The sequence below is a fragment of the Miniopterus natalensis genome, chromosome 8 (assembly GCF_054644295.1).
Source record: "Miniopterus natalensis isolate mMinNat1 chromosome 8, mMinNat1.hap1, whole genome shotgun sequence".
Lineage (NCBI taxonomy): Eukaryota > Metazoa > Chordata > Mammalia > Chiroptera > Miniopteridae > Miniopterus > Miniopterus natalensis.
Genome location: NC_142088.1, coordinates 19,680,621 through 19,699,914, shown reverse-complemented (window position 1 = coordinate 19,699,914; position 19,294 = coordinate 19,680,621). Strand labels below are relative to the sequence as shown.

The window sequence follows — 19,294 nt, the reverse complement described above, 5'->3', positions numbered from 1 at the left end:
TCTCTAGTTTAGAGAGACAGTTTGCACTCCTAAACATTTTTTCCCAGTACGGTACTGTTTCTAGTAAACTACTCATTTCTACCTAAATCACTACACACGTTGTGTACCAAAAAAAAAAAAAAAAAAAATCGCACCAGTAAGAAATTGTTCAAAGTAAAACTGAGCCTTTTAGAATTCTACTGTTGTGAGACTAAAATTATGCTTTTAAAAGTCACATATTTTTTTTCTACTGGATTAGTTCCATGGCATCAAAGAATAGCTTCCATTCTTAGTAATTTAAGCATTATTTTATCAGAAATTTAAGAATATGTGGCTTTTGTGTTCCACTGAATTTTCTAGCAAGGTTTTTATTTAGTCTTAGACCCAAAATACTTCCAAAAGGAGAGCATCTTCAATTTAGTAATTTATGTCAACAAGAAAATATGACTAATTAATATAAATCAGATTTACTGCCAACTTTTCAGGGATAAATTTGTCAAGTAGCCTATTAATTAAACAGGAGCATGGTAAGAGAAACAAATGATAATAATACAAATAAATCCGACCCCCAAGTTTCTTATTAGGGGGAAGATTTTAGTCTTAAAGACTAAATTATCCATGGTATGCAGGATAAGTACTGTGGGGCCCTATATTTGGTCTCTACAAACTGTGGAGGTAATACATGGTCTGACTCTTTTCGACTTCCACTTTTAGTATAGCAGGTGACATGCACATCTCTTTTAATAAAGGACCCTCACCCTGGCTGGTGTGGCTCAGCTGGTTGGAGCATAGTCCCATGCTCCAAAGGGCTTGTGGGTTCGATTCCCGATCAGGGCAAGTACCTGGGTTGCGGGTTCAATCCCTGGTTGGGGTGCATGCCGAAGCAGCAACCAATTCATCTTTCTTTCTCCCCTCCTTCCCTTCCCCTCTCTCTAAAATCAATAAAAACATACAAATAATAAAATAAAAAATAAACATGCCTGGATTAAAGACCAAGGAAAACAAATCCGAATGTCCCACAAAAATAAAAATAGTTAATGTCTACAAATGGATTGTGTGACTAGATTAGTTTTTCTTTGCAAATTGTGTCCTAATACCACTATGGCCCTCAGCAACAAAAACAGCACAGAAAATGAAAAGTTTAATCTACATACTTAAAAAAAGTAACAATTCAATTCCAAGGAGATAAAAGGCAGGCACTTGGCAATGTCTGAAAGGAAAAGTGTTCAAGTCTCTTTTGTTTTTAACTTTGGTTATATACACAGGAGATTGTTCTTATACTTGTGAAGCTATGAAAATCGAGGGAAGGGGCTTCTGATGAAATGAAATATAAATCACCTTGTAAAACCACTTACAGCATGTATCAATTTTTTTTTTTTAAATATCTTTATTGATTTCAGGGAGAGGAAGAGAGAGGGAGAGAGAGAAACATCAAGGATGAGAGTCCTCATTGATCAGCTGCCTCCTGCACGCCCCATACAGGGGATCGAGCCCGCAACCCAGGCATGTGCCCTGACCAGGAATAGAACAGCGATCTCCTGGATCCTAGGTCGATGCTCAATCACTGAGCCACGCCTGGCTGGGCAGCATGTAACAATTTTAAATGAAACTTCTCGTTGGATTTCAAGGTTGGATACCACATCAAAATCACCTTGGATAGCATTTAATTGATCCACAGCTGTTACAAATATTAATCACTGTCAATCTAACCATAGAGAACCATAAATATATTTCCCTAGAGTTCTTGATAAAACGTAAGATATAGAGAAAAATTTACTTTATTAAATAACAAAGTAGGGGAAAAATACCTACCCTGGATTAGAAGCCTCCATCAATATCCAGGCAAAGGAAATTATACCAAAAACAAGGATACTTCACAGCAAGATTTATTAATACATCCAAAAGAAAGAAAGAAAATCATTTTGTCACACTATATACAGATAATACATACAGTGTTTTATACACATATTACATCAGTTTTTACACAAGAAAAATATACATAAAAATGTAAACTTTTGTATACAAAAACCCTTAAACAAATTAAACAAGGACCAGATAACAAAAGGAGACCAATCCATTATTATTTCATCAAATTTTTAAAACAGTAATACAGTACATTCATTGAGATATATATGGAAAATGTGAGCCGTCTCTTCTTGTTTAAAGGGAAATTACAAACCAGAAGCCTGTCACCTCCCAAAATGTGGTTTCCCCCAGCAACACCACACCCGATGCCACAGAGATGCCTTTCCTTCAGAACTAGGGGGCTCTTACCAAACCTGCCAATCTCATCTCGCTCTACAGTCTGTGCAGAACCGAGTGGCTCCTAGCTTTTGTGCATATAACTAAGCTTCCAGCCACTATTATCCCAAATAGAGAAGATTCTCAGTTTGTAAGTTCCCTTTAAGCAACTTTCTTTTTTGTAAATATTTGTAATGTATGGACTGGGTGTCAAGGTGAATGAGAACACTGAAAAAGATGGGCTTTGAGAACTGCTAGTCCTTGCTACCGTGCAGTTACTTTGTTGAGAGATTTTAAACTGTGCAACCTGTCATTTACCATTTTCAAACAAGCTACCTCACCTTTGATTTCCCACTGCAACTTGGTTTCAACTTACACTTCAATACTCTAGTTAGTACCACACAATTGCCAAGAGGATTTTTGTTAAAGGCTGCTTCTGATATCAAGTTCCAGGTAAGCTCCTCTGAAATCACTCAAACCCCAACCTCTCCGTTTTAGTCTTCAGGGGTACTCTTACGCCACTGTTTTTTGTAACGTCTTACATTTAGGATTGTCCATCTACATTCCTCTCTGTAACGTCTTAAAATGTGATCTGCTGCCAACTCATCACAAAATAAAATATTTAACAGTTCTTTCTTAATATTCTGTCATTCAGTGTGTCAAATTGATATGCTAATGAAAAATACTTGAAGCTATGGGGAGTAAGAATTAAATCTGTCAAGTGCATGCAGACTTGGAGCTCTTTAAAAAAAAATAATTAAAATGGGAAGACCTTTAACTAAATAAATGCAAAACATGCTTAAGACAGCTCTGCGAGAGGGCTGCCTTCCCTCAGAGTTGACTTTTGAACAAGGCAGAATAACAGTTAGGTGATAGAGTTCCCTGCAGCAGGAGAGTAGTTAACTTCCCCCAGGCAAAATGATCAGGATGATCATTATTTATTAATGAAAGGAAGAGGCAAATTGGTGAATTAAGTTGATCTAGGAGAGGGCGGATGACATACACTAATGGAAATATTAGGACTGCTTTGTAACTGAAACAGGCTGGTTTGTGGTTCATCAGAGAGAAGAAAAATGCACAAGGTCCCTCAAGCGAATCTCCAGCTCTCCTTCTCCCGTGGGACAGATGGCATCTTAAAAATTACAGCCTCCCTTTCAATTTAAAACACACACACACACGCACGCACACACACACAAACAAGGAGAAGATAAATAAATAACGTGTGGATGTCTTTAGATGAGAATTTTAAATGTTCTTTAAATAATTTTTGATAATGTATTTTAAATCATTACATACAACTGCCATCGCAGTGACAATATTCCAGTAGGGGCAGCATTTTGCTAAATGTAAAAGATTGCCATTTAAAACTCATACATATACATGTGTATATACAGTATATCAACAGGATTTATATACATATATATCTAGAGAGCAACACTGCATTGCCTTTGAATATCTATATATCCACTCCCACAATATGTACTAAAGACATACTGTGTGAGCATATGGGAAAGTATATGTACACATGCTCCAACATGTATAAATACACTTTTGTCTGTGTGTGCATAAGAGCTTTAAAGGCACAATATATAGGGATGCAAGTCTTCTAGAGAACTGCAGCAAAGTTAAAACAATGTCACCAATGAGGGAAAAATCAAAAGGAAATATAGCAGAATGCATTACACAAGAATTCATTAAACCAGTTTCATCATGAGTAAAATGAGTTATAGAATCCAAGAGGCTTACATGAGATTCTGTATGCTTTCCATTAAAATGAAAATGGTGAATTTGTGATCAAATCAAAGTTAAATAAAATTTTTAATGAGACTAAATGAGGAAATAAATCTAACATTAATATCAATCATAAACTCAAATTCTGTTTTCAATTTTAAGTAAAATGTTCCAAAATTATCTAGGTAAAATTCTTAAATCAGTTTTGTTTGAATTCTGATTTTGGTTTGTTTGTTTTTGAGACAAAGATGAACACCTGATTCTCAAAATTACTACAGAAAATATTACCAAAACTTGTAACTTCTGGGAAATTTCAGAGGTAAAGATCTTTAAAAGAAACAATCGAGAGGTTAATGAAACACACATAAGACAAATGCTTCTGGCTAGGAAGGACACAATAAAGGAGAAAAATCACAATGACATGTTTTAAATGTTGAAACAGTGAAGATGAAGAACAGTGGAATTGGCAAGTAAGAATAGTTCTAACAGAAATTCAGTTATAATCACCATAAACAAGACTATAATCCAAAGGACCCCTTCCATCCTAATATGCTCTAATAATGGACTCTCGACTGCCACCTCCTCCTGCTTACAGCATAATCCAGAATTTTCCATAGGTGTATAATCTTGGTTTAGCAAAGGCTGTTTCTCTATTACACACACACATTTTTTTAGGGAAATATATGTATATAGCTTTATCTATACACACACATATACATACGTGTATATATAGATTTATACAAATGTATAAATAAACATAATACTTCTCAATCTTTCCATTGACAAGGCAAGTTCACATTCAGCAAAGTGCCACCACATCCCATATACACATCTCTATACAGATATACACAAAGGGTCTATTTCACCCTTCAATCAGGGGGACTTTATTCTAGCGAATCCCATTAATCAGTAACTGAAGGGAGAAATGGCACCAATACAAACTCCCTTCTTTCATTTGCATGCATATGTACAAGAAATATGCAGATTTTTTTAAATCCATAAAGCAAGAGTGAATGGAGCTGGGAGATACTGCAAAAATACAACTGTAAAAAGAACATATAAAGCTTTCCTAGGTCTTGACTATACAGATGAATGAGGCTTCAAAGATAACTATAAACTCAGGTGTATTATCAGAAGTTTTGACATATTTCAAAGTACATGATTTTTTTATATTAAAAATAAATGTGACTGGAGCATTTGATAACAACTCTAGTTTCGACTATTTCCGACCACCAGATAATCCAGTAATGAATGTATAGAGCAAAATGGCAAACCTCAAAATATAGGAATGTGTAATTCCACATGAATCAAGTCAAGGGCAGCATGGTTTTTCCTATAACCAAAATATAGGGGAGGGGGCACTAACATCATAAATAATAGCACAACTGAGTAATTTTTTTCTTCACTTTTGAAAATAACTGAAATCGTGAGTTTTGAAATATGCACTTTTAAATGATCCCACCAACTCTTTAAACAAAGCAGCCCCTTCAAAAATTGGCATTCTTTATATAAGGCCTGTAATTTTAACTTCACCAAGAAAAGACAGATGATCAACATTTTCTAACTCATAATACGAAGAAATCTATTAACCTAAAAAAAAAAAAAAAGGTTCAACTGATCTCTGGTCCCGTCACCCCAATAGATAAACACAACTCGGTCTCTCTCTTATTTTTATGTTCAAAAGCGAGAGGCTGGTCTTAGAACCTGCTGTTTCCATGTCATTTTAAAAACATAGCATAATATAAGTTAATCAAAACTTTAGAATGAAATGCACATGATATCAGAGCTAGCCTTTTAACATAAGATAACATGATGAAAAGTTTGGTATATTCATACAACAGAAACACTGAGAAAGTAACTCCAATACCCTCAACTAAATCAATCATATTTCTACAATACATTGTTACCTTTCTCTATTTTCACTGAAGCACACATTCATCTCTCACACACGTGCCCCCATGTGTATTTTTGCATGTGTGTAAAAATACAGACATATACATGCACACAAGTAATTTAATTCTATTTTTAAGTCACAGTGGGAATTCCTTAGTGAGGAGGGATAAAAAGGTTCCTGAATAAGACACTGAGAACATCTAGATTTATTATTTTCTCTATTTTACTTCCCAACTTACAGAATCAACTGTAAATTAAAGAATAAATCCATAGGAAATAAAAGAGGTCTTAAAAAACTTAGTTTACAAAGTCCAGCTACAGTAGTTGGGAATTTTACTTGATCTATGTATTTCTATTTACCCTGTAACTAAGCTTCTACCCATCTTAAGTGTAAACCACAGATCATTTACTAAAGAAATGTAATTCTCAACAGTCCTATGAGCAGTAATAAATGGTCTAAAGGTGTTCTACATTTTGAGGCCCCAGGATATCCTTTTATTTTATATATCTGCAAGGTAGCAAAGGATAGCTATACACCTTGACACGGCAGAGATCCAGTGTAAAAAGGTGCTTCACTAGTTTGTTTTGTCAAACAAAAAAAAAAAAGCTCATATATAATTTTTTTAGCTATTAAACACATAGGCAACATAACTCATTACACTCAATACAGCTTTAGTATAAAACTTATAATTTATGAGGTGATGTTAATAGCATAAATTAATATACCTTTTCTCTTAAAATCTACAATAAGTATTCTGAAAGCTCATCGGGGAAGGAGATTTTTAAATAAAAGTTTTAAAGCTGTGCATGATGGGAAAGGATTCTGTATGCTGAAGCTGAGATGAGAGGCTGAAGGAGAAAGGAAAAAAGTCCTATGCAAGACACTGTGGGCTATGAAACCAAATGTTTTCTCTTTCTTGCGCTCTCTTCAATGATGAGTCACCTTTAGTTTTTTGAAAACTATTTTTTTATTTTAAAATCTGCCCTAATTTCCGCAAGGAATCCCTGAGACATACTCAACACTATACAGTGAAAAGAACTATCACTGTTGAGAGGAACTGATTCAACCCTTCCAAGCAGATGAAGACAACGTCCATCACTTCCACACTGATCCGCTGGAGCCCACTGGACCTTAACGAGGTGGAGTCATTTCAGGGCCAATCAGTCTATTCCCCAAGTAAAAGCAATGGTGTGGCATTTAGCTGCACTGGAGCCTTCCGCACTGCACGCTGAAAAATTTTCCAAGGGGAGCTTTGGGTGCATACAGAGCTTACTTCAGTGGTCCCCAGCTTTAAAAAATAAACAAAAACAAAACAGAACCAGAACAAGAAGAGGATTCTGTTAGGCCAGGATGAGAGAGAGAGAGAGAAAGAGAAAGAGAGAAAGAGAGAAAGAGAGAAAGAGAGAGAGAGAGAGAGAGAGAGAGAGAGAGAGAGAGAGAGAGAGAGAGTGTGTACAAACACACTTCAGGACTGGGGTGGGCTGAGCAAGCAGGCAGAAGGAGAAAAGGAAGGAAAGCTGTGCTGCCCTACAGAGCTTACTAAGAAAGAGTTAGACAGGTTTTCTCTTACAAGATTATTTAGCAGACTAAAGTTTAGATCACCAAAAACTCTGCCACTGAAAGGAACCAAACATTCCCAAGATCCAGGAACCAAGGGTAAAGAAAGTCATACCACATTTGCTCTCTGATGCCACAATTCCTTTGATTAGCTCTGTATCACAGTGCAGAGAGGAAAGCTAACAAACAGTAAGAGCTGGAGTGAAAAAAGGATTTTTGCTATTTGGAAGTAAGGCTCTCTAAATTTGACCCACAATTTTAGCATTAATGATACTGGTTATTCAGGGAGAAATAATTATTCATTTATGTTTTCTGTTCTTTCGTAATTCACTGGTCAGGGGGAAATGAATATGTTCTTCACTGATATTTTATTACAAATCTTTTGAATGATAGCACTTAAAATGTTAATCTACTAAACACAGATTTTGGCTCCCTCCAGAATATATTGGAACTTTTTACAAAGTTCAAGATATTAAGAAGTCGTTAAATTGTTTTACCTTTCCGTAAAATGCCAGGAAAGATTCAATTATTTTCAATGTATTGAGAGAAGGAAAAAAAATCTATATTCTATCATATATATTCCCATCCTATACCTCCCAAGAAATATATTTCTTGTCAGGAAAAAATCCTTGGCGCGATGTAGGTGTTGGTGATTAAAGATACAAATGAAGACTGTCTGGGAGGACTGCATTTTCTTTCCAGTTCTTTAAACTGCTTCAGTAAACTAGGAAGTTCTGTTGACCATTTAGAAGACCATTAAACATTATTCTATACATTCCAGGTTAAAAGTAGAATTTCATGGAATGTTGAAAGAAGGCTAAAAGGAAAGACGATGAAGAAAATGCAAACTAGACACTTAAAAAATCTTTAATGAATTTCAAACCTATTAAATAGTTAGTTTAGTGTTATCAACAGCCTCATCTTTGTACACCACCAACCCACACCGCCTTCTGAACTAGCCTGGAGAAAGGAGGCTGCCTCGCACGGACCCTGCTGGTGCAGCCGGCCGGCCACCATCACCACCCCACGCAAGCGCTCGGGAGGGACTGCAGCCAAGTGTCGGCGACAGACAGCACGGGACTTCCCACATGAGCAAATTCTAGCGCCAGTGACCAAAACTGAATGGTACAGGTCAACAGAAACAAAAATTATTTCACATAGGAAAAGAACTGCACCGACAGGGTACCTGTGTGTGTCACAGACGTCGTTTCTTTCCAAATCAAAGAACTGTCTTTGCTTCTCTGGGTTGTGATCACGGATTGAGAACAATAAGGAAACACGTTAGTGTTAGTCACAGAGGAGGATTCCTAACTTGCAGTTGAAAGATTGGGCTTATTTAAGAAATAATTCTTATAAATAATTATTTGGCAAAGATAAAGGATTAGCTTTCTTTAGCCTGAAGCCACTCAAGACATAACTACAATTTTAAGGAAAAAAAAGTTCCAATTTTACTTCCATACCTACTACTTGCTTCTCATTAAATTGCAGTCTTTTCATGGAGGAGCACTAAACACGACACGCTGCCTGCCAGCGTGAAATTGCCCAGGACGTCATTTATAAAGCAGTCGGATCTCACACGGTAGGTTCCTAGAGAAAATAATCCTCCACTGTATAAGCCATGTGACGAGAATTAGGAAATTTCTTCATTGCATAGTCTGTCACTTGATGGGTCAAGTGTAATTGCTATTAACTATTGTAAATTGTTTATTAGCTACATAACCTACCCAGATGTGCAAATTGCCAATCCATTTTTAACAGAGGAAAAAACAATGTCTTAAGTACTTTAATTAAAATAATATTCACAATTATGTAGAGAGAGTAAATGAGAGAAAACACATCATTTTCTTCGGATGCTATAGATCACAGCCAATGAATATACATTAGTATGGGATTCAGATTTTCAGAACACAGAACGTATCCATTAACTGCAGCATCTTTGTAAATAAAATCGCATTAACACAATCTAACTGGCCTTTATAAATGGTCCCAAAGAACTACAGAAACAGACTGAACCTTCTTTGCCACTACTTCTCATGAGTTTAACACTAGAATAAAAGCTAGCTTCCATCTAATTAGGACCGTATGTAAAATTTGTTTCTGATTCCAGTATTGCCGTATTATAGCATAAATGCTATATTACAAGACACTGATTTTCATATTTCTGGAGTAAAAGATACGTCATTCCTTTCTTTACATATTAATAGCAAACCTGCTACTAATAGACTAGAATTCTCCATTAGCTACAAGAAAAACGTAATGGATACCTCTGGGTTCACAGATGTTCTTCCATCTTCCAAAAGGGGACTCAAGAAATAGCAAGAGCAAAGCAAACTGCAAGCTCAGATATTTGTTTTGAAGTAGATGAAATAAGAGGAAAAATTTGTTTTGTTTAGCTTTTTGCTAATTCCTCACGCCTACACTGGGTACTTCCTACGGGTGCCCTTTCTTCAGCTATCATTGTGGGCATCTACACAAAAATGAATTTTCTCCAAGTTTTTGGTGTGAAGCTGTAACTGGCAACATTCCTGATCATTTCCTGCCTCCTTACTAGAAAGCAGAAAAGGGCTTTTAAATGCACATAAAACAGAAAATTGCAAACAATAAAATGTGCAACTTACTGCAAACTCAGTTTTGATAACTGAAGAATTTTAAGCAGCTACCACGAGGGATAAATGGCCAGAAACGTTCAAATCGACTGCCCGTGACTTCCCTCTGCTGTCAAAGGGCTGACAGGAACGTCGATGTGCTGCTCCATATGACCTTCAGTCAGTACACAGTGGAGACTAAACCAAATCCCTGGGAATGGGCAGTTATTGTAATGGGGTGTGAAAAGAGTTTAGGAAACTAAATGACACTTTTGAGCAGGTATAACTACTCATAATCATTTTGTTACAGTACATTAAAATAAAAAAGCTTACTAACATAGGTTCACAGGTGAGAAATATTCAAGTGATCTGTTCTCACCATTCAGAATAGAAATTTATGGTGATACCAAATATAATTTTGCTTTGTGACATAATTTATAATTTAGAAATTTCTCAATCTGCAAAAAAGGCAAAGCTATTAAAAATAAATCTCCCAATCAATTATCATGATTTAAAAAAAACAACTAAATATATTACAAACATATTTTTGGCCCAAAAAAAGAAACTTTCAATAAATACAAAATAGGGCATATAATGATTTCTTACTGTCATGTGACTTCCCCTCCGTAATCTCAGTCACATGGTATATGCATAATGCCTGCTGATCACCATTATTCCTTTAAAAAGCAGAGAAAGAAAAGCTTTCAAAAGAAGGGACTGGTTACAAGTAGCATGGCATAAAGAGAATACATATAGGAAGTAGGAAAATACATCAAAATCTTTACCTATTGAAAAGAAATTAAGATCAAATATTCCCTGACAAATGAAGCATTATATCACATCATTAATAGATAGGTTCTCTCTACTCATCTTTTAAAATATATATATGTTAAATTAGACTACACTCAGGTATAAATAGCCAATGGTACCTCAAGGGACAATAAAACGTTGTCTCAGCAAAAGCAGAGGACAGATGCCTTTAAAATCTAGTTCCACCCTTCTGGGGGAGGGGAGAGGGCAAGGGAGAAGGCAGGTAAAAAGAAAACTCACATATTCATTTCTTAGTCACCAATTTACTAAACTACCCAATATGATTTTTAAGCCTAAAATCCTGGTACTTAGGACAATTTCCCAAAACTTAAACCTAAGCACTTAAATTATTTTAAAAGTACCAATGATTGGGTAAAATTTATGTCTCATTTCCATAATCTGCTTTGAAAGAAACTAAAATGTGTATCCTTCAGATATTACATACCACTTCACAACTGGTACACTGATTCTACAAGTGTCTTCAACATTTTACAAATCTTACCAAAGAAGCACTACTGTAAACATGAAAAATTCAAAAGCAAAAGACAGACCAAGAAGTTCACAGATGCCATCTTTCCAAATCTATCAGACCTATCCCGCTTTCCACATTGAAACATTTCCTTTAATTACACCTCGTGAATGTATTCCATGACAGAGGGATTCAGGAACAAATGCACATCTAAAAGGCGATATTACCAGCAAACCTCAGGATCTCAACAACCCTGCAGTCATTCCAGGCAAGCTTTTCAGGACATACCCACAGCACTGACATGAATCCAGCTTTGTGTTTCAGGCTAACTTAGCAGAAAAGGGTTGTGCTATTCATGTGACCGACCACCACCCTCTCTAGTCAGTAAACTTAGTTAACTCAGTGGGAAATGACCAGCGTTATAAGGGTTGTGAAGTGTGGGAAAGACATAAGAGCCTTACATACTCATTAGGGGGAAAAAGAACAACATAGGGACAGCTGCTTCCTGCCCTGCACAAAAACACACGCGTGGGCGCACACATACACACAAGCAGTCGAAAGACTAATTTTTTTCTTTTTAATTAAACATGATCACGATTAGGAATGGAATCCTGGCCTCACTGGTATTTAGCAGTTGGTGCTAAGTCAGAGCCTTGATCGGCCTCCGCACACCATTTGCTCCGTCTTACACACAGGGACTCAATGAATGGGATCATTCTATCTAGAACCACCTATGTAAAGACCTGGTAATAAAATGGAAAGCATTGATTTGAATACTAGGAAATAGTAAAGGGCACTGGTAATCTGAGGTATCTTCCACTTCTAGGACTTGCTGCTAAGAGTCAATTCTATCCAGTCACTGTGCTGAGCCACTAGGGAAACCATTGGGGGAGTGAACCTGCCAGGAGGGAATGAGCACCAGTGCAAAGGAGCACATGTGAACACTGAAGCAAGGTCCACTGCAGGGTAACTTGTTTAACTGGAAAAGAGAGTTCCCTTCAAGTCCCCATCTGTTATTTTTAAAATCTTCTTTAGGAAAAGGGGGAAGGGTGATAAAGAGGAAACAAAGATAGAAAACACTAGGTTCCCCACCTGCCTGCAACACACAGACACGCTCAGTTAGGGGAGGTAAAAGGAGAAGATGCATTATTGGTACTTGTAGCTGTGGCACCTGTTACTGTGAAGCCTGTAGGAGGGGCTATAGAGCTGTGGCTGGGCTGCAGGTCCTTAGGAATGCCACTGTGAGAACTCAGCTGGTGGCCGAAGGCTGCGCTGAACTGAGGGAGTTGCTGCTTGGGAGAGGTGGAGGCCATTAGTTCAGCGGAAGGCCCCATGCCACTGAAGCTGGTCTGCGGCAACCCCGGAAGCACGCTGGAGCTGCTGGGGGTCACGGTGGCGAAGGCAGGCTGTGTGGTCTCTGAGTTCGAAGTGGTGGGTGGCGTGGACAGGGAAGTGGAAAGAAGATGTCCATCTGCGTCGAGAAGGTTGCTAAATGGAGAGTGATCTCCAAGGTTGACAGGGAGATTGCCCCAGTGAGTTCTGGGGTTTACAACTCCTCCAAGTGGCACCTCAAGTTGGGTTGGGAGCAAGTGCTGTGCCATGATGGGCATCTCTGCTGAAAAGGTAGCTGCCATATTATCACCCGAGAAAGATGTTGTGTGGGGAGAGGTGATATGGTCACTATAGGGAGACGGCACGTGCTCACTATCATAATGGCTTCCATGGGGCGAGGAGTGTGAATGATCACTGCTGTATTGCTGTCGTGAGGTGATTAGGTCATCTGCCTTGCTCAGCAGCTGGGCAGGATGTGGCCTCTGGGAGGCATGGCTGCCATCATGAAGTCCATGAAACTGTCCTGGGAAGGCTCTCTCCCCAAGTGCACTCTGGCTGATCAGAGTGGCAGAAGTAAGGCCAACGCTGGCTGGGGCAGAGAACTGCCCCTGGATCTGCCCTGCCAGGGGTGTAGGTGGGTTAGACAAGGTAGCAGAACGGAGCAGGTTCTCATCCAGCTCTAGACTAGAAAAATTATCATGGACCATGCGCCCGTTCAACAGCTCCCCGAGGTCCGTGTTTACTTCTCGGCTCAAGGACTGAATTCCTGAAGCTCCAGTACCTGTGGAGAACACCCCTATTCCTCTATCTGACAACTCTTGGACTGGCACACCATCTGACTGTGTAAGTACTCCAATGGTACTCAGGCACTCGAGAGAAGTTACAGCCTGCAAGGCCCGTTCAAGTTCCTCGGCCTCTTCGGTAGTTGGGAGGAGGTCTCCATTCTTTCCTGAGTAAACAAAAGCCATCAAGAATCAGCAGGGCTTTTACAGGTCCCATACTACAAAAACCATACATTTGAGTTATCCTGGACACTAGTCTATTAAAAAGAGGCCCCGTTGAGAAATTTGCAGGGATTGGACTTGAAGGAAAAAGTGAAACATTAATATGCAGGACAGGTCTGAAATGTCAAGCTGTCCTGGAGATTGTAACACATCTTCAGTTCATTTAGAAGTAAACTATCTCATCAAAGTGTTAGGAAGGAGATTTGACTTGGGGTGGTGAACACACAATACAATATACAGGTGATGTATTACAGAATTGTACGCTTGAAACCTACATAATTTTATTCATCAATGTCACCCCAATACATTCAACTCTAAAAAAAGTGTTAAATTCTTGCCCAGCTGGGTGTGGCTCAGCGGTTGAGCATCAACCTACGATCCAGGAGATCACGTTTCAATTCCTGGTCAGGGCACATGTCCAGGTTGCAGGCTCAATCCCCAGTTGAGGGCATGTAGGAGGGAGCCAATCAATGACGACTCTCTCGTCATTGATGTTTCTATTTCTCTCTCTCCCTCTCCCTTCCTCTGTCTGAAATCAATAAAGATATCTTTAAAAAAAATAAAAAATAGCCCAGCCAGGCGTGGCTCAGCGGTTGAGCGTTGACTAGGATCCAGGTGATCGGGGTTCGATTCCCGGTCAGGGCACATGCCCGGGTTGCGGGCTCAACCAATGACTCTCTCATCATTGATGTTTCTATCTCTCTCTCTCTCTCTCCCTTCCTCTCGCTGAAACCAATAAAGATATATTTTAAAAAATAAAATAAAAAATAAATTTTAAAAAAATAAAAAAGCATTAAATTCTTAAGGATTCTAAGATCTACCAATTTAAAACTCATGGTGACTATTTGAAAATACATCTGTTTTTGCCTAAAGTTATATTAAAGCCATTAAAATAAAAAACATATCCTATCAGTTCAGACTGAGACAAAGCTGTATAGGAGGAGCCCACCAAGTTCTGCTTGTAGACTCTTCCAGTTGGAGGGGTGGCTCTGGAAGACTAGGATATAGAAATTCATATGCATATTTTAGCTCCACACTAGACACTCAGCTCACCTCTTTAGGTTACCTTTCATAATGCTTTTGCATTGCTTTCTAATAGGTATTTCCCTCTCATTCTTCATTCTTCTCCCAGTTCTAACTAATTTTCATAAAAAGAAAGCTCATGGGCCTACATTGATTTCATTACCAATATTTTAAAAATCTATAGTTAGAAACTTGATTAATTCATCAGAAAAATAGTGAAGGGAACATTCTAAGAATGTAAAAGATTTCCCATGAAAACACCAGAGAATTGGTAGAATTAAGCAAACTGTTTTAGGAAAGTACACTTCAACTAAAGCACAGGGTTGGGTATTAAAACCAGGAGAAGTTCTAAATGGCTTCAATAAACACAAGTTTCAAATGTCTTTGCTCAAAAATAAACTCAAGTAAAACTCATTTTAAACGAGTGAAGTTATAAACCTAGCTCTCAAACTATCCATCCACTAATGTGATTGAACAAACTTCACAGTCCTTACCCTCTGCAAAGGGTGAAATGGCTTACACAAAATCCTATTTTCTATCTACAGTGGAAGACATTATATGTGAGGAGGTATACTTCAAACACGCCTCAAAAACTATTTCCCTTCTTAAGAATTCATTTTAAAACTCAGTTTTCTTGAATGACAATACTGACCATACCTTCAAAAAAATCAAAATCCTGTAAGTCATCAGGCAGCCGTGGCAGGACGTCTGAAAAGTCCTCCTGGTTCAATTCCAAGTCGTGCGGAATGTCAGTGATCTCATTGGCAATGTCATCCGGCAACTCATCAGCACTCAGCTCTGGCGTGGATGGGCTCCTGGGGAAGATGACATAGTTGGACCACCACCCCTTTTACCTTCACAAGAATGTCCTCTAACAAGAAAATGGGAAATACTAACTCAAAATGTCTCCTTTCCTACTTTAAGGAAATTTGAAAGCAAAAAGACCTTACCATATGCAGTCCAATATTTCTACAACCTTTACTCATGTACTATATTAAGATAATATTTCAAGATAACATTTCAAGATACTATTTTTTTACTTCAAAATAGTAGAATTAATTACAGTTTGGTATATCAAGTGTGTCTTAATACTTTTTAGAGGATTTCAAATCTGGTCAACATAATAATGTTTAAAAATGAAACAAACAGATAAAACTAAAATGTTCAGCTGAAAAATTGTGCTGAAAGCTAAAAAGTTTAGGCTGATGTACCAAGTGATATATTTGTAGTCTACTCCCAACACTAGAAAGGTAAATCAAACTAGGTATGCTAAGCAGTCAGAACAAGTGACGGAAATGTAAACTCTGGCACCACCACTGACCGGATCTGAGAGGCCTCCACTGGCAGTGAGACGCTGGTGGGCATGCTGAGGTTCCCTTGGGGTACTGCAGGTGGAATGGGTTTTTGGGGTCGACGAGGTCCACGCCTTCGCTTCTTCTTGTGTTTTTTGGTAAGTGCAGGAGGCTTGGTTTTTTTCCTGGGTTTCCTCTGCTGCTGGTGCTGAACTTTACGGGAGCTATCTCCTCTCAAGAAATTATCCTTTAAAATGAATAAAGAGGTATTTTTAAACTGAGATTATTTGGGAAAAACCTAACAGCTACCTATAAAAAAATGCTTGTATCTTTTAATATTTTATATAATGCCTAAAACATACTATATACCTAAAACTATGTGTAACAATAAATAAATGAATAAAGAACAGCAAATAATTGGGTTTGACTGGTGCTTGGGGCATAATGGAGGAAGAAATACAAAAGTAAGCTATAGAAGTCTGGTGCCAGACCACGTGTGACTCTGAATACCCCGCTAAAGATTTTAAACTTATTTTATAAGGAATGATTTTTGATGAGAAGAGTAGCATGACTTTACAAACTCTTTAAAAGGATTAATACTCTGGAAGCAATGTGAAGGGACAGCTAAGTGCAGGGAGACAACAGTTCCAATCAGAGGGCCATCTGAACAGTCAACACAAGATGAATACCTAAGGCCAGAGCGAGAGGAAAGGGAAAAGCAAGGACCTGACAAGACAGAATTCTCATGACTTGACAGCACCTTGGATGTGGCGAGGATGGAGGGATATAAAACTCTAAAATGTCTCTAGGGTTGCTAGTCTGCATGACTGTTAGATAAGAATACCATTAGCTGGGATAGAGAACACAGCAGAACAAACAGGTTCAGGAGAAAAGTTAGGGAATTCAGTTTGGCTCACGCACAGTTTGAGGTATGAGATGTCCAGGAGGTAAGAGAAAGCTCTATGTGGTGCACAAAAATAAAGAGATGGATATGTGGACCTGGAAATCATGACACAGCAAGTCCCTCAAGTAACTGACGTGGGCCAGGGAGACCAGGTAAAGAGAGGGGGCAATGGGGAGACTAGCTTTATAGACCTGCTGCAATTAAGTGAGTAGGCAAAGAAACGGGTGACATAACTAGCTTTTTTCAGGTAGCACCCTTAAATGTGAATACCATATTTCATCCATTTCAAGATGCCCATTTTAATACCTCTGCAATGGCGGAGTGATTTACAATAATGCCATCTTATTGCTGTTGGCCAGGTGATGGTCATTATAGTTGGCATTACCTACATACATGCTCCAAGTTGGTCACAGGTCTTTGTACTGTCATCATTTGAAGTAACGTATGTGCATTGTTGGTTTTACGTGTAGAGGAAAAACTGCTGTGTATGCAGGAAAACACAAACAGCAATAGGGTATAAAATTATTAGTGAAGCAAAAACCCAATGAGAAAGGAAAAAAACCATAAAGGAGATGAAGTTGGGTTATAGTTGATGTAAGTAGAAAATACTGTCTTTCACAGGTCAAGTAATTCAGCTGAAAGCAGAAGTTATATAGAAGATAAAATCTATGTCTATCTAAGTCTAAAGCTACTTCAGTAAGTATAAAACAAAAATTGTAAGTGATAAGAAATGCACTGTGCAGCATTTTTTCTTTCTTTGTGGTATATAAAACAAGAATGGTTTTTACAACCAATGTCACCTCTGATTTGATGAATTCAGTAATAACACAACTAAATACATAAAAAGAGCGTAGACAATAGTATATCAAGATTAATAACTGCTCTGTCCGGTGCGGCTCAGTTGGCCGAGCATCATCCCTTGCACCGAAAGGTCGCCAGTCCGATTCCCAGTCAGGGCACACGCTCATTACAGGTTCAGTCCATATAGGAGGCAAGTGACTGATTTTTCTCTCACATTGATGTTTCTCTCTCCCTCCCCCTCCTCCCTCTCTCTCTAGGATCAATAATAATTTTTAAAAAGGCTAATAATTATTAGACTAATTACTAGCATCAAATTCAAAACAAGAAAGAATAAAATTAAAACATAAAGTCAGGAAATCTAAGAGAAATTTAACCCCAGCCAAATACTTGACACCAAACACAATTGTAGGCTTAAGTCAAAATGCACAAATTTATAAAACAGAGCTGTTTCCCAGTACCTGTGGTTTTTTTGGCGCAGCACTTGAGGTCTTCTTTTATTATATCCATTATTTAATTCAACAAATAGTGACTGAGCAACTAGCAGTATCCACCAGAGTGGTGGGCATTCATTCTAGGATTTCCCTCTAGGACCAGTGCAGATCTTAGCCAGGAGGAAGCTAGAGAGCTCCAGCCCAAGACACACAAGTCCTACTTGTAAGATACTCAGTATTACCTGGTTCTGAGTCTAGGTTGGTGTTTTATTCTCCTAAGCTTATGTCTCATAGCCCAGCAACTTTTTTGGTACTGTGCTAGACAATCCACACAGAACTGCCCATGACCAAGGCTCTGCCTGGCTCTTGTTAGTCCCTCACTTAGCTGCTTCCAAGAGTAATGCTGACTGCTCATTACCTACCTACTACAAACACTAGTCACACCCAACTTTCTCATTCTGCTATATGCCAGGACAACGTGTGCACTAACTCACCATCTGTTGCATAGTGTCATACCTACTGAACACCATGTTCTGTCTGCCATGTTCCGACTTCCTGCAGCATGAGCCTCTGCACCAGTGGTGTCCTATCCAGTGACCAAGTCTAGTTCCGCCTGAAGCTCAACCTCTCCCAGCTATGTGCCTAACTATTAACTTACTCAATCAACAATTACTTAATTAGCATGTTTGTTCTAAGCATTGGGGATGTAGCAATGAACAAAAAATGTTCCTGCCTTTGTGACATTTACATTCTAGGAAAGAGATACAGACAAAAAAAAGGTAGATAAAAAAAATTCAGGAAAAAAAATAAGATAGAGTCTGAGGATAAAAAGTGAGAAGATAGAGGGGGGGGCAGAAGACTTCTTTGATGAACTGACATCATCAGAAACCTAAATGAAATGAAGAAATGCCAGTATAAACCTGGGAGAAGATGATTCTAGGAAAGGAGAAAAACAAGTGCAAAGCTCCTGAGGTGGGACCATACTGAGTGTTCACGAAACAGCAAGAAGGCAATGTTGCTGGAACTCCGAAGCGTGGAGAGGGTATAAGAAGAAGCGGGAGAGGTCATAAGGGCCAGTTGCTCGTAGGGTGTGGTAAAGATTTTGGATATGATTCTCAATGTTATGAATAGCCACCAGAAGGCTCTGATCAGGGAACTAAAGCGACCATATGTATATTCTGCTCTAAACGCTACATACTGTATGATTCTATTTATAAGATATTCTGGAAAATGTAAAATTA

General features: G+C 38.3%; 1 protein-coding gene across 8 annotated transcripts in view; it reads right to left on the bottom strand.

Annotated features, from left to right (window-relative positions):
- Nucleotides 1-1,741: 1,741 nt before the first annotated feature.
- INO80D (INO80 complex subunit D) overlaps nt 1,742-19,294 on the bottom strand; it is a 60,874-nt gene continuing 43,321 nt past the window's right edge. For all 8 annotated transcript variants that reach the window (XM_016196695.2, XM_016196694.2, XM_087819627.1 and 5 more), the window contains 3 exons: nt 15,947-16,164; nt 15,283-15,440; nt 1,742-13,547 (listed from right to left, as the gene is read on the bottom strand). In XM_016196695.2, the coding sequence (XP_016052181.1) occupies nt 12,382-13,547; nt 15,283-15,440; nt 15,947-16,164 (1,542 nt within the window). In that variant the 3' untranslated portion in view covers nt 1,742-12,381. The remainder of the gene's footprint in view (nt 13,548-15,282; nt 15,441-15,946; nt 16,165-19,294) is intronic.